General features: G+C 38.4%; 1 protein-coding gene across 8 annotated transcripts in view; it reads left to right on the plus strand.

Moving 5' to 3' along the window:
- Positions 1–14866, plus strand: part of LOC109423237 (cadherin-99C-like) — a 414770-nt gene extending 399904 nt beyond the window's left edge. For 7 of the 8 annotated variants that reach the window (XM_062846072.1, XM_062846075.1, XM_062846073.1 and 4 more), the window contains 6 exons: positions 8865–12145; positions 12207–12503; positions 12563–12810; positions 12893–13139; positions 13206–13445; positions 13845–14866. In XM_062846072.1, the coding sequence (XP_062702056.1) occupies positions 8865–12145; positions 12207–12503; positions 12563–12810; positions 12893–13139; positions 13206–13445; positions 13845–13998 (4467 nt within the window). In that variant the 3' untranslated portion in view covers positions 13999–14866. Of the gene's footprint in view, positions 1–8864; positions 12146–12206; positions 12504–12562; positions 12811–12866; positions 13140–13205; positions 13446–13844 lie in introns of all 8 variants that reach the window. The other variant, XM_062846079.1, reaches the window with a different exon arrangement.
- The last annotated feature ends 6029 nt before the right edge of the window (positions 14867–20895 follow it).

Genomic DNA, 20895 nt, shown 5'->3' on the forward strand with positions numbered 1-20895 from the left:
CACACTGAAGGTAGTAAAAAGTAGGACACATAGGGTGTACACTACAGGATATATAAATACGGGCTACTTACTAACAGGGGTTGTATTTCTAACACTTCTCTGGCACTCGGACGTAGATCAGCCGCCCCTAACATGGGGATCAGACGCTGTTGTGAGCCGCTCCTCCTGGAGAACAGACGCTCAGGTTTTCCGAAGCAAACCCCCCCTTCCCTGTCAGCCTACGACCAAAGTTCCCACCGGGGTTGGTTACCCGATCTTCCCTAAGGTTGCTCATAGTTTCCGGCCGGTACCGCGTGGAGGTAGGGATAGGAGTTGCTGGGCAGAGGCTAGTGGATCACAATGGGATCTGAATTGCGCAGCATACCCAGCCTTTACCGTGCCAAATGCACCATGTACAAAACGCTAATAAGACCGGTGATCCTCTACGGGCACGAGACATGGACCATGCTCGAGGAGGATCTGCAAGCACTCGGAGTTTTCGAGCGACGCGTGCTAAGGACGATCTTCGGCGGTGTGCAGGAGAACGGTGTGTGGCGGAGAAAAATGAACCACGAGCTCTTTTTTTTTTAAAAGAATGCCGGACAACAACCCTGCAAAGCTGGTGTTTGTAACTGATCCGGTTGGCACAAGAAGGCGTGGAGCGCAAAGAGCACGATGGACGGACCAGGTGGAGCGTGACTTGGCGAGCATCGGGCGCGACCGAAGATGGAGAGCGGCAGCCACGAACCGTGTATTATGGAGAAATATTGTTGATTCAGTTTTATCTTGAATTTGATGTAATACTAAATAAATGATGAATGAAAACAGCCTATTACGATGAGAAATTGCAAAAAATTCAATACGCAGAAACGGAGAATTTACCTTCTCATCATACAAAAATTTGTTGAATGTGTCCTATTGTGCATTTTCATTACAAACTAAATATATTAACCCATATCCGCCCAGCGTTCTATTTATAGGACAGATGCCCCGAACGCCCAGCGTCCTATAAATAGGACACTCCTTTGGATGTGAATATCTCCAGAATTATGCAAAATTTTAGAATGCTTTCTTCAGAGAAGATGTTCTCCACACCCATACCTTGCTCATAGTGGACAATATGGTATGTGACTGGTTCACTAGGTGACTTAACGATGCTGCAAAGAATGCATATTGTCACGATCTGTGAGCATCATTTCCAATGCGAAAAAAAAGTTATTTCCCTGGAATCTTGACAATTATTAATAATTTACAGTTCATTTCTTCGGCAGAGTTGTTAATCAATACATACAAAAGTCGATGTATGTATGTATGTATTAGAGTGGGTCAACGTTGTATGGAGAAACTTTAAATTTGATCGTATCAACCCGGAACAAAGCTTTTTCAATCTATATTAGCGCCCAAAACAACTGTGCAAAATTTGGAAGGGATTGGTTGCGTCCCCGTATTCCGCATTGCAATTGAAATTTGTATGGAAGTTAGTATGGGAAAACGTCCTTTTTTGCATTTTACTCATAACTTGAATTCTGTACGTGCAATCTGTACGTTATAACTTTTTTCACAAGTGTCGGATCACTTTGTGGTCTTCGGCAAAGTTTTTCGGCATATCCTAGGCTATACTTTACCGTCATTGGTTAGACTGTTTTAGACGAAAAATTTCAATTTATGAGAAAAATGCAAAAAAGCACGTTTTCCCATACTAAATTCCATACAAATTTCAATCGCAATGCGGAATACGGGGAAGCAACCAATCGCTCCCAAATTTTGCACAGTTGCTTTGGACGCTAAAACCAATCGAAAAAGCTTTGTTCCAAAAAATCGACTTTGTTGACCCAGTCTAGTATGTATGATTGTATGTTTATATGCTTGTATGTTTATATGTTTGTCTATTTGTATGTTTATATGTAATGTATGTATGTATATATGTATGCCGGAACATAGGCATAACCTAAGGCATAACTCAAAAATGCGTCAACAAATTTCAATCAAATTTGGTATGCACATTCCTTAGGATATGGAGGTGGTAGCAAGGATATTTAAATTCAAGATGGCGGCTTAGGTTCCAAGATGGCGGTCAAAACTCCAGAATATATGCGACAATGCTGCTTCGGATACTATGCAATATGGGCATCTATTGATCGGGCTTCACAAGTAGAACTCAAAAATGAATATTCGACGCCATTTTGAAATCAAAGATGGCGGACCATATCCAATATGGCGGCCATGAAATGGCAGTGTGATCTATAATACCATGCAATATGGGTATCTATCGATCGGGCTTGATGAGTAGAAGTCAAAAATCGATATTTTACGCCATTTTGAAATCCAAGATGGCGGACAATATCCAAGATGGCGGCCACGGAATGGTAGTTTGATCTATAATACCATGCAATATGGGTATCGACCGATCGGGCTTCAGGAGTAGAAGTCAAAAATCGACATTTGACCCTATTTCGAAAACCAAGATGGGTATCTATCGATCAGGCTTCATGAGTAGAAGTCAAAATCGATATTTGACCCTATTTCGAAATCAAGATGGCGGACCATATCCAAGATGGCGCCCATGGAATGGTAGTTTAAGCTATGATACCATGCAATATGGGTATCTATCGATCGGGCATGATGAGTAGAAGTAAAAAAATCGATATTTTACGCCATTTTGAAATCCAAGATGGCAGACTATATCCAAGATGGCGGCCACGGAATGGTAGTTTGAGCTATGATACTATGCAATATGGGTATCTATCGATCAGGCTTCATGAGTAGAAGTCAAAAAACGATATTTGACTCTGTTAAGAAATCCAAGATGGCGGCCGATATCTAAGATGGCGGCCACAGAATGAGAGTTTGAGCTGTGAAACCATGCAATATGGGTATCTATCGATCGGGCTTCATGAGTAGAACTCAAAAATGAATATCCGACGCCATTTTGAAACCCAAGATGGCGGACCATACCCAAGTTAGTAGCCACGGAATGGTAGTTTGAGCTACAATACTATGCAATATGCGTATCTAAAGGGTAGATGGTAGGGTAACGGGTAGGATAAAATGTGGAGCAGACGGTCGGGTAGAGGGTTTGGGTGAATGATAGAGAAGAGGGAGTGGAGTAGAAGGTTATGGTAGAGGATAGGGTAGACGGTAGGGAGAAGGGTAGAATAGAGTGTAGGTTTGAGGGTAGAAAAAATGTTAAGGTAGAGAGTAGGGTAGACGTTACGATTAAGCACAATATAGACTAGAGGGTAAAGGATAGGGCAGTCGTTATAGTAGAGGATAGTACAGAGGGTAGGGCAGATGGTAGGGTTGAAGGTTATGATAGAGCGTAGGATAGAGGGTTGAAATAGAGGCAAAGAAGACAGTAAGGTAGAGGCTAGAGAATAGGGTGAAAAATTGAGATGAGAGTAGATGAGCTGAGGTTCTTTTTTGAGATACCTTCATGAATTCTTTCCAGGATTTCTTCAGGCATTCCTTTCGAGAATCTTCTCAGGTTTATTCCCGAGATTCCTTCAGATATTGCTTCCGATATTGCTGTATGGATTGCTCCGGAGTTCTCTTCAGGGATTTTTGCAGGCGTTGTTTTGGAAAATCCTGAAAGGATTCTGTTAGTTATTCTTTTCTGCATTCTTTCGGGGATTTGTGCTGGAATTCCTTTAAAGAATCCTTCCATGATTCCTGCTGTTATTCCTTAAGGGATCCCTCCCGAAAAAAAAATGAAAAAATATATATTTCTTCCGAGATTGTTTTCAGGCAACCCTAGATCATAGAGACATCTTCTATGGTTTTTGCAGGAATGCCTGCTCAGCTTCTGGCCGGCATTCCTGTCATGATCTCTCTAAGGAATACATCAGGTATTCTTTACGGGATTCCTTCAGGAATAACTTCAGGGATTTGTGCCAGAATTGCTTTAGAAAATCTGAAAGGATTTTTTCAGATTTTTTACCCAGCATTCTTCACGGATTTCTTCTGGAATTACTGCACAAATTCATTTTAGTATGCTTTCAAAGTGTTTTGTCGAAACATATTTAAAGAATCCTAATGGAATTCTTTCCACAAGTCGGGATCCTCGCTCGGGATTTATACAGCAATTCCTCCCGGGATTTCTTCTGTGATTATTTCAGGGATTCCTACCAAGCTTTCAGTTGAGATTCCCTCATAACTCTACCAGATATGACTCTCAGAATTCCTTCTGTATATCCTCCCGGGATTCATTCGGGGATTTCACATTATCTTTTCGATGTAACTTTGATAGTGCCCAGAATAACACCATGAAATTCACATATTGTTCACGAATAAAAAATCATGGAGTAGTACAAACATAAGTGGAGAAGCCGTGTAGAGTATATCTGGTTGAAATTTTATATCAAAAAATGGAATGATGATGAATGCGTGCTAGTAGAATACCTGTAAATACGAGACACCGAAGACGACCATATAGTTGAGGTCGAAATACGTGTCTGTCAAAGGAGACAAATTAAATGAAACAGTACTTAACACGATTTTCTTTTTTAAATATAAAAAAATTCTGAAAAGTTACGTATGGTGAGTACGTAAAGAAAGTTTGTGGGGTGCTGAAGGAAAAACTCAATTACTTTATTAGAAATAATTATCTGTGTAAAATCTAACTTCTAAAGTATTTTAACGTTTGCTTATGTCACACATAGTGAGCTCTCTTCATTTGATTTGTTAAAAAAAAGTGAGAAATGTTGAACACCTCAGTCGAAACTACATGAAATAACAAGAACCATGCATTGCATACTTTTAGGCGTTTATCGGATTATATTTCTGCCCCAATTTATAAGTCCTTTTCTATTCTTTTTGAGTGGTTATCATCTCTCTCACTTGTTTAGAGCTGCATTTTATCTATGGGTCATTCCACGCCAAGTGACCGACCGCTTGCAATCGACCATCACGGATTTGAACCAAATTTGGCTGAAACATTTGTTTAGATGGAAAAAGAAAAAATCCAAATTTTGGTGCCGATCGGATCACCCCTCGGCCCGTGGCAGCACCCCTCGTTTTGGCCGATATGAAATTTATCCTCTCTTTCTTTTATTTTTATCATTGAAACGATTGCACCTACACATTTTCGACCTTCGGCGATTTCCTTTAAAATCGTTCAGGGAATCCAGAAAAAATATTATTTTTTGGTACAGTGTTGCCAGATATCATATTTTTCAATTTTAAAACTAAAAATCGATTTTTCTCAAAATACATATATTTTGATTTTAAAATTTTTGATTCCATCGTGTTTATCAGACGTTTTTCTATCGAAAAAGCTTAACTCCCCAAAGTAATTTGCGTCGTTCCTGAGATATAGCGTTTTTAAGAAAAAATATTCATTTTTTTCATATAAAGTATCATATAAAATCAGGTGCAGTTTATAAATTCCGTAAAAAAAACATTGTTCGATGCCATATAATCACGTTTTGTGCTGATTTGAACAATATCGAGTATAAAAAGGATTAAAAAAATTGTGACAGTGTTGCCAGTTTACCTTTTTTATTATACCATGAAACCTAACCTTCAAGTGTTTGACAATGTACAGGTTATTCTGAAAATGGGCACCATGTGTGTTGCAAGATGTGTGAACAGGATAAAAACAATACACATCTTCTCTAACGACCCTGCTGTTGACCTTTTCTTCACAGACAAACAGACGTAACACCTAGAAAAGTTTTCGCGAAAATCCATCGCCTAGTTCACACTAGGTGAAACGTCTAACGCTTAGAAAAATGATGTGATGTCTGGTTGTGAAAGCTACAACTATAAAGGTTTAAAAAGATCGTTAAAACCGTGGTCGTTGGATTTTTTTCCAATGTTACGTCTGTTTGTCTGTGTTTTCTTGTTTATGGTCCTATCTGACAAAATGACCCGATAATTGGCAGTTATTGTTAGTTTGATAGTTAGCAATAAAAAAAAAATGGTTTATTGGAAAAGATGAGGATAAATTGTTAAAATATAAAATGTATCTATTGTGAAATGCATTTCAATTGTCATTTTATTCATTTCAACGATGTTGTAGATGGAAGTGTTGCCACACATGACATTTTTATTGTAAACATCTTATTTACACAAAAGCTTTCGTAAATAGATAACATCAAATAAAAACAAATGATTTATGTTTTTAAACATAACGAGCACATTTGGTAACACTGCATGAGTATGAGCATAGATGGCAACACAATTCATAATTGCTACTCCATGGTTAATCGCAGCGAACGATTGTCGCTTTAGTTTGTGTGTTTGCTTATCAGCGACGACAGCAGCCACTTCGATCACTCACCAGCATTCTTCACCATTCGCCATTCATTCATTCGCTTGCGATCAAAACTGCGACGAACGGCAACGAATATCCATGTCAAGCAACTTGCGCATGGCTTTCCACTGGTGATGGGGATATGTGCTTGATCACGACAATCCGTTTGCTGCATCTTCTCGATTCGATTCAGCAAAAAGGAGTGAATATGAATGGAGTGAGGCGAATATACCGATCCTTAATATGATATTTGTCGATCTGGGAGTCATCTATAATTGATCGAACAATCGATTTGATTTATCGGAATTAACATTCGCGTACAACCGATCTCTTTTCCATGCAAAAAAAGCCTAAGAAAAGTAGGCTCTAGGGAGCAAACGCCACTAATCCATTTCACTCAGAATTTTTTGTTCATTCTTCGCCACGAAGAACAAACAAAAACTCATACCATATGCAATCACATCAATAGACAACACAATACCCAACACTGTTCTTCACTTCTCTGCCTGGGACAATAAAAGACATGATCTATTATTCGGCAATCCAGTAAGAGTAAACGCAATACCCGCACCTATTGTTTGCGTTTCCGCTAAATACTAGCATACTTGGCAACACTGCCGTAAAAATCAATCAAAAGATATTTTTACAGGGATTTTTATAAGGAGTTGGACCTTCGAATATAAACTAAAAATACTGAAGTCTGAGCTACCAGTTGCGCAACGATGCGTAGTATCTAATATAATCGTTATTTCGAAATTACATTTTCAGCACTGTTGCTTATAAATACACTCATCAAATGTTTTCCTGAATATATTTTACGTCGATGTTGCCAAATGTACTAAACCTAAATAAAAAAATACTTTTGGCTTGTTAATTAGATTTTATACTAATGTTCTAGTAAAATTAAGATTTTTACAATAAATTTTACATATTTGGCAGCACTTCTGTTCAGATAATGTTAAAATATATGAAATTTGTTTAGAATTGATGATCTCAATCTCAGATACATTTTTTTAGTTCAACAGGTTATGCTAGTCCATTACGATAGACTCATAATTGATGAACTGGCAACACTGTAACGCTTTTTTTAATCCTTTTTATACTTGATATTTTTCAAATCAACACAAAACGTCTTTGTATGGCATCGAACAATTTTTTTTGCGAAATTCATAAACTGCACCTGATTTTATATGATACTTTATATGAAAAAAAATGAATATTTTTTCTTAAAAACGCTATATCTCAGGAACGACGCAAATTACTTTGGGGAGTTAAGCTTTTTCGATAGAAAAACGTCTGATAAACACGATAGAATCAAAAATTTTAAAATCAAAATATACGTATTTTGAGAAAAATCGATTTTTAGTTTTAAAATTGAAAAATATGATATCTGGCAACACTGTACCAAAAAAATAATATTTTTTCTGGATTCCCTTCCTTTAAAAAAGCCGAAGGTCGAAAATGTGTAGGTGCAATCGTTTCAATGATAAAAATAAAAGAAAGAGAGGATAATTTTCATATCGGTCAAAACGAGGGGTGCTGCCACGGGCCGAGGGGTGATCCGATCGGCACCAAAATTTGGATTTTTTCTTTTTCCATCTAAACAAATGTTTCAACCAAATTTGGTTCAAATCCGTGATGGTCGGTTGCAAGTTTTCACATTTTCTCGGTCACTTCATATGGAATGACCCCTATACGGATCAGAACATAACGATAGCGTAGAAGTTGTGCTGAAGTAGAACTCGAGAAAATTATCAGATATTGAGGACCTACCTACAATGAAGAATTTTTTTGGAACTACACCATAGACTTTTATTTTTTTCATCAAATCATGCTTATTTCATTGGAACTTGGCCTTTGATAACAAATTAATTTGAAGATTTAAATTGTGAGACACCTTGGGCATTAACGGGTTAATATAGAAATATCACATTTATTTTGGTTTTAAGAGTTCGATATTTTTTTCAACTAAATTCGAACTGTAAACCATGAAACTGGAGACATATTAGTATTTCCAATGTAAAAAAATGAACTTCAGTAAATTTCTTAGATTCAATTGAGTTCGGTTATTTTAGACTGTTTTTTTTCAGTAATATTCCTGTTGTGCCGAGAAAGGAGAATTTCGGTAATCATTGTAATTTTACGGAGTTTTTACTATTACGAATCCAAAACAAACAGCTGCTCACAAGGTGCAATAGAGGGCAAACGTCAAACAAGAGCAAAACCAATGCCAGCGCTGCCGTGTGCAGCATAGCTTTGGGCTTGTTCACAAATGTCATAACGCTGGAGGGGGAGGGTGGGTGTACTTCATAGTGTTACAGCTCGAACAAAAAATTTTTCTTCACGTACAAACAATGTTACGAAGGGGTGGGTGGGTGTCAAAAAAGGCCAGATTTGGCGTTATGACATTTGTGAATGAACCCTTTCCCATTTTAATAGGGATTCCCATAGAACATGGGACAGCTATGCTGCACACGGCAAAGCGCGGCGCGACTACCGAGTATTTGAATAAACCGTTTGAAAGACTATCGATGGATAGCGAGTAGAGTGTGACGTCTGTTTCTCTGTGATTACACAGTATTACTAATTTACATGAATTCTAAGTGAGTTGTTTTATTATTTTTCTCCGCAGGATCGAGCCCGCAATGCTTCGGAACGGTTATCGGCAACAACCACCTTGACCATAGACGTTGCTGACTCGGATGACCAGGATCCTTCCTTCATCTACCGTGGATGCGTACTACTGGATGGTGCCTGTTTGAATCCGGAATATTCAGCCTCTGTTCCAGCTGGAACGCTACAAGGCGTTCTGACCGTAACTCCAGAGCGGATACAAGCTGTCGATTTGGATACCATCAGCGCACCGATCCGGTATTCGTTTCTCAGCGGGATCCCCGGTAACTATGGTGACTTTTTCGAAATTGACTCCCAAACGGGGGTGTTGAAACAAACCAAACTGGTGGACTCGTCCGTAACGGCGAAAAAGTTCGACATCATCGTCAAAGCTGAAGAAGTGTCGGAAACAAAGCGTTTTGCGACCGCAAAACTGACCATTCACGTAAAACCAGTCGATGCGTACCCTCCAGTAATCGGAATAACATCTACTGAGGGTTACGTGGATGAGAATTCCCCCATCGGAACGACCGTAATGGATTCGAAGGGCAACCCAATCAAACTAACCACGACTGATGCAGATATTGCATCAGAAGACGAAATCGAATATATCTACGAAGTAACTACACCGTCATTTATTGTATCGAAGCACGGTATCCTACAGGTCAACGAAGAAGGTTTAGATAGGGATCCACCTAGCCAAGGAAAGTACAGATTTCAGGTGGTGGCTCGTGAAGCTAATGGTAATGCGGCTAGTGCGCCCATGAGCTTGACTGTTCACCTAAATGATGTCAATGATAATGCTCCAAAGTTGACCATGGTTCCCCCAGTAAGCTTAACAGCTGGTGATGGTCGACGCTTAGTAACTAAGGTGACTGCAACCGACAACGATAGCGGAGAGAACGCTGTCGTTACGTATTCTATCTTTCACGTTTCCAACAATGGAGGCAATAAATTTGCTGTTGATCCAAAAAGCGGGGAAATCGAAACAAGGGCAAGGTTAAATGCTGGTGAACAGTATAGCATTACAGTTCAGGCATCTGATATTGGAGGTCTTTCCTCGCAAGCTATTGTTGAAGTATCTGTCACGCCTGGTCCCAATACGAAACCACCTAGATTTATCAAACCTGTTTACGATGTACAAGTCAGTGAAGGCGCTGAAATCAATTCGACTGTAATAGTAGTCAAGGCTGAAGATCCTGAGAATGATCCAGTGAAATACTCCGTAACTACAGGTAATGATCTCAGGCAGTTCTCAATTGGAAAGGAAAGTGGTGTAATCAGCGTTATCCGAAAACTAGACAGAGAAGACCTAACTAGATATCAACTAATCATTAGAGCTGAGGACAGTGGGGGACTAGCTAGCAGTGCAACGGTCAACATAAAAGTCACGGATATCAATGACAAAAATCCCGAGTTCGATGAAAACCTATTACCTTACATATTCTCCGTTGACGAGGGAAAAGAAAACGCCATAATCGGATCAGTACATGCTACAGATGCTGACGAAGGAATGAATGCAGAGATTACCTACACAATTCCTTCTGATATTCCATTCAAAATAAATTCCCGAACGGGAGAAATTAGAACGAAGTCTCAGCTGGATTACGAAAAGCAAAAAGAGTACAAATTCGTAGTTACCGCACAAGATGGTGCACCTGAACCAAGGCTGGGAACCGCAAGCGTGACAGTTAAGGTGCGAGACGTTCCTGACGAAGTTCCAAGATTCATGGAATCCATATTAGAGGTAAAAATTCCTGAAAATGTTCCTGATATGGTAGTTACCACGGTAAGAGCTTTTGATCCGGACACCAAACCTGAGATTACCTACACGCTGAAAAGAGGTCCGGGAGATTTGTTCAAAATCGACGCCAGAACGGGACTGATCAAAACTATTCGTGGTTTGGATTACGAAAAGGACAAAATCCATGAGCTCATAATTGGAACGCTGGAGAACAACGGCACTAATCCGGGAGACTATATCAAAATAATGGTCGAAGTGGAAGATAGGAATGATATTCCACCGGTATTCGTTTCAATTCCAGAACCGATTAACATAAACGATGATCTTCCGATTGGTTCAATAGTCGGGTCCATGCCTGCCGTTGACGGTGATGGCTCATCACCAGGAAATGTGGTTCGGTATGAAATGGTTGGGCGAGGCAAAGCCTTGAAATACTTCCAAGTAGATGCAGACTCGGGAATAGTTCGAATTCGAGACGAACTAAATAAGGAGGACGATACCGAGTACTTAGTTGATGTAAGAGCATACGATATGGGAGAACCACAGCTAAGCTCTGTTTCCACTTTGCCTATCTACGTAAGCCATATACCAGCCAATCCTAATGATTCTGCAGAGTCAAGGGTAGACGCCGGAGGAATTATCAACCTTGAAGTGCAAGGCCTTGCTTTCAGCGATGATAGCTATACCACAAGTGTTCCAGAATCTACAGGAATTAACGCCACAATTAAACTGATACAAATAATTAACTCAAAGAAGGCTACCAAGCACAACGGAGGATTTAGATGTGAAATAATTCGAGGAAATAATTTTAATCTGTTTCGTATAAGCATCGAAGATCATGCTTGTGCCTTAGTTCTAAATGGACCTTTAGACTACGAAAAGACCAATAGCCATGATCTAGAAGTTCGCCTTGTCTCGAACAAGTACTTTGTAAATCAGCATAAAAATTTCGCGCAAGTGAATGTTATTGTCCAGGATGATAATGACAATGTGCCCACATTCCAGTTCCCAATGAGTTATCACCAAGGTGTCCGAAACGATACATACTATGCCGTTATTAATGCGGATGCCGACATGGACACACCCCTAATAACAGTGAAAGCAACTGATAAAGATGCAGGTGTTTTTGGTCAAATCAAATATCATATTTATGACGAAAAAGTAAACGAAATACCAAACGACGATTCACCAAGTTCATTCTTCACCATCGGTGAGGATAATGGAATGTTGAAGACACAGAAGAGTTTGCAAGGTGTAAAGCAAACTCCATTGACGTTCATAGTTGAGGCACGTGATAACAATGGTGATCCTTTGGCTGGCGTTGTGCATAAAGCTAAAGCGAGAGTAGTTGTGAACCTGATCTCAGATATCAATCGAATGGCGTTGGTATTTTCGGATTCCTCTCCTAAAGATGTTAGACGTCATGTGCGAGCCTTAGAGGAGTTGCTGCACGAAAAATCTACAGGGCTTATTACAGGAATTGAACGGTTCAGCACAAGGAAGATTTTGAACGAGAATGGTACAATTGAGGAGGTCAATGGAGCTACAGATGTTTGGTAAGCAATTTTGAGTTTTTGACTTATAAATATAAACTAGTAAATACATTTACATTTTCAGGTTTTATGCTGTTGATCCAAAGTCAGAGAGGATTCTGGCTCGGAACTCGACTTCAGTCATGAATACCATTTTGACACCAACCATTTTGTCGCAAATCAACTTCGAAGCATCTAGCATCGCAAGGGCCACAGCTCAAGGCATATTTGGCCCCGTTGAACCGAAACAGCAAATCCAAAAGGTTAAGGCAGCGGTTGTGGTAAATGATGACGTATTCCCATATGCGCTTATTGCTGTAGCAGTCGTAATACTCATTCTTGGATCAGTTGGAATCGTCTACATTTGTATTTCGTGGTCAAAGTAAGTATTGTGCCCATACTCTTTGGTAATGCTAGTAACTCATCAACCTCAACTCGTAGATATAAAAATTTCAAACAACGTATGCGCCAATATAATGCCCCAGCTAGTCCTGTTCGCTATGACCCCGTTATAATAAACTCCCAAGCCCCGGCAACTGAAAACCAAACCAGCCTGAAGGAATACGAAACGCAAGTACTCGCGATGGCTGTTCCTGTAGATGAAGGTGACGACCTTCAGCTAGACTTTAGCGCTAAGAATCATGCCTTCAGCCTGGACAACGTTAGCTACATCACTCACAAGGAAAACGGTATGTAAGACAGGGATGAGTACAGCCCTAATCCATTCGCTTTCTATATTCTCTAGACGCTACTGTCTTGCTTTCGCTCTAGGTCAACACAGTCCTACGAACTCCGACGCAACAACCGCTGTAGTGGGTACTTTACAGCGTAACAACAACAACAATACCAAAAACAATAACAACCTGAACATAAACAATCGGCAAAACACCCTCAATCGAAATCTGGAGATGAACCGCAACAACTACCTAAATCCACTAGGTTCTGTGAGCAATGGAACGGTACCAGGAACGTTAACCCTAGGGCGGATAAAATCCGAGAGAAACAACTACATCAATGGGTAAAAATAATGTCAATATTAAGATTACCAAAAGCCTCAAACCTCAACAATTTACAATAATTTCAGCTACGGGGATACCCTGAACCGAAACAACCTCTCGATGGCCCAAAATAACACGTTCAATACGTTGGGTCGAACCCACCGAAACAACAACAATGCCAATAGTAATAACATCAACAACATCAACCATCACCACCACATGCATCACAATGGCACTGTGAACGGGACGGAGATTGTTACTAACACGCTGGGAAGAAACAATCGCTACACCGATGTGCCAATCAGTAACCCACTCTTCCACATTCGGTAAGTAGATATAAAGCAAGGTTCAATATCCATGTAAGATGTTGTTCTATGTCAACTGCCTTCATATTTTATTTAGAATTTTCATACTTCATGTCCATCGTACAACTTAACAATGTGATAAATTTTGTTAAAACAACCTCAATAAACCAATGAAATAAGACGCATCCTATTTGTTGCCTTAATAAAATGTAGTGTATAACAAAGTAACTAAACAATATCATTTATATTTACCTCAACGTACATATCTACAGATGATTAAATTATAACTAAAATTTCGAAAACAACACATCTTAGGTGAGATTTGAACTCACGACCCATGCACGTTGGACGAATGCCTTACCAGCTCATGCCTCTTACCCATTGGATATGAATTTATTTTTTTTATTATTTTTTTTACAGCCAAAATGGAGATCTTCAATCTCAGCCGCAGCTCAACCATACCAGTCAAACCAACGAAAATGTAACATTCGGTAAACGAGACTACAACCAACTATCGTTCTCATATCTCAACGACCTGGATCGATCCGATGCTGAAACCACAACCGAACTGTAGAATCTGTTTATTTTATTTTATTATTTTGAGCAAATTGGTACCGTGTCAACCGTGCATAACGCAGAAGGTGAATGCAAAATATTTAAAGTTCAAATGTGTCGAAAGCCATTAAGCCCGAGCAACTATGTAGGACATCAAAAAAACTGCCGTTTAGATCGTAGTGTATAGTTATTTTAATTTTCAACTGTTATTATATCGTTGTTAAGCAGTAAGCTCTTTCCCAACTAGATAGTTGCAATACAATTCTCTTTGTTTACTTTATATCAACTTTTATTTAAATACATTCGAGGCATTTTCTTTACAATTATCTATTTACTAGCATCCTCTATCGCTCCAAGTTTTACACGCATCACGATCACACTATCTCACTCTTTTGAAATGTGCCGCAGATGTTCATATTTATACTGTAAACACTTCTTACGAAAGAAACAATACAAAAGTCTGCTTTTATGTATAAAGTTGGGATCTTGTGCTCGTTAATTATAATATTCATCTATCAATATCGGTACATTTCGCCCATAATGTACATATTGAGTCATTCGAGTAACTAGTACGTCTAGAAACGCAAATAATAGAAACATATATATTTTTTGAAATACCTACTTTGAAAAAATAAACGGAAAGTATATAAAAACTGTCTCTAGTAGATTTAGAGACTATGCATTTTCCACGAACTGAAACTGTTTTTATTAGACCAATTGTAGAGTTTAAGAATTTTACTCGAGGTTATTGTGCTTTTATGCGAGGGATGAATGTTATTTTACAATGAGAATGTGTCCGCAAGAATACTTCAGAAGAGAATTTTACTCATAGTGTATAAAATAGTAGAATTACTGAACAGAAATAAACGAAGAGATATTATGAGAAATGCGTTTTATTTTCGAGTGCTCAAAGAATAGATTATAGAAAGAAAACATATTTGTTTTCGCTTGAATTCCCCACACATCTCTTACTGGAACAAAGGGTTGTCTACCTCGGGCCTCAATGGTATCCAATAGTAGCGCTCTGGAGGCGTCATTATCCGGGCATTTCCAAACTACGTGGTCGATGTCATCATAACCGGAACTGCATTTAGTACAAAGATTGTCGAGCGCGAAGTTTATTCTATGCAAATGTGCGCCCAGCGAGTAATGGTTGGGTTGGACATGACTCTCGACATCACGCGTATGAAATCTCGACCGTAATGCCACGCTCGCAAAGAAACATTAGGAATAATGGAATGTAACCACCGTCCCAGTTGACCATCTCGCCAATCACGTTGCCAACTTTGAAGAGAACTCTAACGAACTAAATGGAAAAATACATCGTGTGAAATTCTTCTATCATAGATCTCGCCTTCCTGTGCACCCAACTTTGCGAGAGAGTCCGCCTTCTCATTGCCATAAATTGAGCAATGTGAGGGGACCCATACAAAGGTAATCTTGTACGATCTTTTGACCAGTGCACACATCTGCTCTCTTATTTTTGTAAGAAAGTAGAATGCATGCCATACAGGTTTCATCGACGGGAATGCCTCAAAAGAACTGAGACTACCCCGTTGGTTCGACACGTTTTAATACTTTACTATTACTTTAGAGCTTTTAGTAGAACTTGTTACTTCAGACTCTAGTTTAATTTAAAAACACTTCACTAATACTTTACTTTTGCAAAAGAAAATAAAAAATGAATAACTCTTTTAAAGAAAAACTAGAAAGGACGAGCAAATTCCTTTTAATTCTACTACTGTGCTTATCTTCGGACAGATAGGCCTATTTCGTCTGTGACTTACAGACTTCTTCAGTGTCAAGTGCTCGACTCTTGACACTGAAGAAGTCTGTAAGTCACAGACGAAATAGGCCTATCTGTCCGAAGATAAGCACAGTAGTAGAATTAAAAGGAATGTGCTCGTCCTTTCTAGTTTTTCTTTAAAAGAGTTATTCATTTTTTATTTTCTTTTGCAAAAGTAAAGTATTAGTGAAGTGTTTTTAAATTAAACTAGAGTCTGACGTTTTAATACGACACTTTTTAATTCGTAACCCGCTTATTCGACAAATGCGACACAGTGCGCAAAAAAGTGCATACCTTGACAGTTGCAAATTTATGACCTGAAATGCCATGTTTAAATCGAAATTGCAAGAAAACGATAAGAGATAGACGTTTGTTGACAAAGAACGAATTGTAAGAGTGGAACAGGGGCCACAACTCTGCCAAAGAAAGAATTTTAATTTATTAGGTACGCATGTTTCAAAGAAAATTGCCAAAAACAAATTAAAACACACTATTTTGAGCTATTTTGCTCTACAAAACCTAGTTATTTAACTTAACCAATCAATTCAAAAATGCCATTTGAAAGAAAATTCAATAAGGGTCAAAAAATTGCGATAAGTTTGATCATTTTCAAGTTATAGCCAGTTAAGGCAATGAGAATCGAAAACATGGGAAGTTCAATAACTACGTACCGTAATCCGGGGTCAAATTGATCACTTTAAAACAACTTTTGCGGATAACATCAGTGCCAATTCGAATATTGCCAAAAGAAATTCTGTAAAACCCTAGGTAAAACCAGTACCCTGTGGATCTCCATGGAACCATGTGACAGAATTTTGTTCAACAAATTTAAACTTTAAGTTAAATAACTCCAAATATAAAAAAAATGGAAATGCCACTTTGGGGCGAAATTAATCGGTATACAATTAAGCATCGGTTGGGAAAGAAAATTTCCTTCTTCGCTTAATTTTGCTCTTCTAAAACCGAATAACGCGTTTAAAATCTTAACTAGTAAATTGAATACTTTAAATCAGAGGTTCCCAAACTTTTTGCTATCGCGGCGCCCTTTGACATTTCCAAAAATGTTGCGGCGCACCAAAGCTTTTATTTTATTTTGAGCAACTTTCACTTTACAGTGTGCAAGACAAAATCTTGAAACACTTCTATAATATCATGTTTTCAGAATTCAATATTTGTAAAACTAACTATTTTTTTAAATTAATTTCTCAGATATAGTTTAAGTATTTGTACGATTTCAAAAATCATGTTGATGTAGATGTAAAGATTGAAGCTTGAGAATTCCACAAACAATTTCAAAAACTTGAAATTTTAAAATGTGGATTCAATTTATTTGTTTAAAAAGGATACCAGAAATCCTTTGGAACAGTTGAAGAGTCAAGAAAGATTAAAAAAAAATGTGAGCGACACTAGTTTTACTAACAAAAAAAATTAGAGGTTTTCCGCAATACAGTTTTTTTTTTTGTTTCGTCACAAAAGCCAAAATCCTGCGGCGCACCTGAGAAAGGTTCGCGGCGCACCAGGGCGCCGCGGCGCACAGTTTGGGAAGCACTGCTTTAAATGCAAAATAAAATTTTGAAGTTTCCCCTTAAACGCCTAAAGCTAGGCAATTTAATTTGAAATAAGTGATTTCTATCGCAATAAATGACTATTTCATCATAACGTGAACTTTTTTATAACTATTTCATGCTCTGATTAGCTACATAACTTCCTAACCAAGGTTCCACAAAAAATTTAAAACAGAGAATTTACGGGAAGTCCTATTAGCAATCGATTGTTTAGTAGCAATAATTTCAGCTAAATGAAAAACACATTGCAAGTTCCTTAAAAAAATAAGGCAAAACTAACTTTTTTCTAAAAAATTAGAAGTCTACACTCATATCTAGACAGCTACAAACTAGATGACGTAAAAAGCTTAAGATCATTGCGACGCTTAAGAGTTCCTAGTATGGAATTACAATGTAGTACCCGAATGATTCACCCCGCTGATCAATTTGACCCCGGTTTACGGTAACGGTCTAGGTAACGGTTGAGATTTGACCATATGCGTAGAACTTTTTTTTCACCATTTATGATCCCCTATCACCCTTTAAAAAGTTTGCACTCACGAACCTAACACCCTGTATATCAGTATGCGGACCTTTGACAGAAACCACAGCATCGTCTGCACGTTATCTAAGCGTGCATTGTCGTTCCAACAAGTGTCTTTCACATAAAAATTATAATGCAATGGACGTAAACTTGAACCTTGAGGAAGGCCCATGTAACTAATTACACTAGTTTACAAAATAAAACGAAAGTCGTGAACTTCTGTCAATGACCAACATTTTTGAAGCACAATTTAGCGCTGATTTCGAAACCGTGCTTCAAAAATTTTTAGGTAGAACAGTTTTTGAGTTTAAGCTAAATATTCAGTTTTACAACTTTTCAAAATAAGGAATTTACTGAAATTTAAATATCTAGCGTTTTGTTCAACTAATTTGAAATCTTTTTCCATAAATTAAAATCTAAATATAATACCATTCGATCATCTGAATGCAGCTTTTGCGTCAGATTGATAAAATTCAAGATATTGGCGAGTTTAAGGGACGATCGCCTTAAATTTTAGCCAAATTTCTAAAAATATATGAAGAAATGTATTTTTTCCAATAAGAACAACATTTAAAAAAATCTTTCTCATCGGTTATTTGACATACAATATGTAGGCGAGTTACAGTAAAAAATTCAGCTCAATCGGAGCATTTATTGCGGAGAATGGGATGTGTGAAGTGAGCGACTTTGCTTCAAAATAGAACAAAAATCGATTTCAAATCATCAACCTTGTATGGAAAGTCGAAAAAATTTCCGCTCTACTGTAATTTTTTTCCTTCGCGTTTTTGAACTCAGGGCATGATTCTACACCAAAAATGATCATTAGCTTACCGATTTCAAAAATGCTGTAAACTAGTGTTATGGAAGTTGTCAGTTGTCCGAGGGTGAAACTCATGTGATTTTCTGACAACAAATTATACAAAAAATTACATGTTTAAAATTCCTGGAAGTCCACTATTGTGCAGTTTTTCTAAGAATATATCTATGGAAACTGAATCAAAGGCGCCCCTAATATCCAAGAAAACTGAAGCCAATAGCGCATTTTCCGTAAAGGGAACGTTCAAAAATTACGTCCAACATTTGGGGGAGGGGGGGTCTACAAAAGTGTGACACTGTATTGTGACGTGTATTAGGTATAGGGAAAATGCGTTACCGAAGGGGGGGGGGGTCTAGAAATCCCAAAAATTGATGGACGTAATATTTGAATCTTCCCAAAGGTTAGTTGAATATCTGTTGAACGCAACGCTAAACAATCGTTTGTCCCTTTGACCTTGCAAAACCCGAACGCCCGAACTGTGTATTTTAAGCAAGTTATTCGATTCGACCCAATGGTCAAGTCGCGATAGGATCATTTTCTCTAACAATTTCCTTAAACATGATAACATAGCAATTGGGTGATATGAGTTATGGTTTGACGCTGGTTTACCAGGCTTTTAAATAGCTATTACTTTTACCTCCATGAATTAGTTGAACAGGTCTAGTAATCGTCTTTACGTGATGTATGGGAGATTTTGAGAAAATTGAACTTTATCATATGGTCACGCTGGGATTGAGTCTGGGCAGACCTTTTTCGCGAAGCTGAATATCCAACGGTTGGAACATTCATCACTCCCATTAGAAGATGAGCGGCTTCGCAATTGCGAGCCACTCCCCCAAAGCGTTGTCATTGAAGTTTCGCTTGAGAGGCCCTCAATGAAGCGTCGCCAATAACTACGCTTTTTCGGCTGGTCTTCTTTTGAAGGTTGCACTTGGAACACGTCGTTTTTGTGATTCTAATATGCACTCTTGTAGATCAGTTCAGACAGGAATCGATACTCATTACTCATCCAGAGGTGGGAGGGTATTGATGGCTCAACTCTAAAAGGTATCGCTGCTGCATTTTTTTGCCAATCGATATTCGTGAGGTCAAAAGGGACCTGAATTGGCTGGTCTGACCTTTCACTATTATGTTTGATGGTGGTTATAATGGGCAAATGGTCATTATCATGAGGATCTTCGATCACCTTCTACGAGCAATCGAATGATAGTAAACTTGATCCTAAAGATAGGTCAAGACGACTTTCTTTGCCGTCGGATGCAATACGTGTCACTTCACCTAAAAACGTTCAAATTGAAATCTTCGCACAAATCATAGAAAATAGCCGCTCTGTGATCGTCATATGGTTCACCCCACCCAGTACAATGTGAGTTCATATCACCCAGAATTGAAACTGGATGTGATAGTGCAGAAACCGCATTGACGACGGTTTATTGAAATTCTTGGAGGAATGTAAACGGAAGCTACGCAAAGTTCTTTACCCTTTACGTTTATTTGGCAAGCGACGATTTCTACGCCAGGGTGAGTCGCGATTGGAATTCTATAAAATGAGTAAGTCTTTTTGATCCCCAAAAGAACTCCCCCATAATGGTCATCTCTATCCTGGCGTATAATGTTAAAATCGTGGAAGTTGAGTTCATCTTTAGAAGAAAGCCATGTTTCACAAAGGGCAAATATATCACAGACTATTAGACTATGACAGTTCCACTGTAGCACAGTGATCATATCTTGTACCTCACTTGATGAATTATCCATTGAAAGACATGATCGCAGCAAGGAGGGGCCATGATTGTGTCAGATTCCTAAGATATTCTTCTACTGTAGGTATAAACATGTCAATAATGCCTCTAAATGTTTCTGGAAGGCCGAGGGCATTATATAAGCGATCCACGAGAACCCTAAAAGTAAACAGTCCTCGCTTGGGTTAAGGAGGTTTGCTTGAACTGCGAGGAACTTTAGTAGCTTTTTTCTTGCTACCTTATCGATTTTTCTCTTTGCAGTGGGGTGACGGGGGTGACAGGTTCTTACGGTATCTAGTATAGCGGCAATAAAAAATCGAGGCAAGATTTCAATAATTTTGTAGCCAATTTTCTGAGATTTTCGACCAATAGAGCGAAAAATTAAAATTTCGCGGTTTCATATTTTTAACCGAATTGCTAAAAAGAATCTTGATAGAATCTCAGGGGCAAAAAATACATAAAAAGTATACATTCAGTAACAAATTT

The sequence above is a fragment of the Aedes albopictus genome, chromosome 1 (assembly GCF_035046485.1).
Source record: "Aedes albopictus strain Foshan chromosome 1, AalbF5, whole genome shotgun sequence".
NCBI classification, from domain to species: Eukaryota; Metazoa; Arthropoda; class Insecta; order Diptera; family Culicidae; genus Aedes; species Aedes albopictus.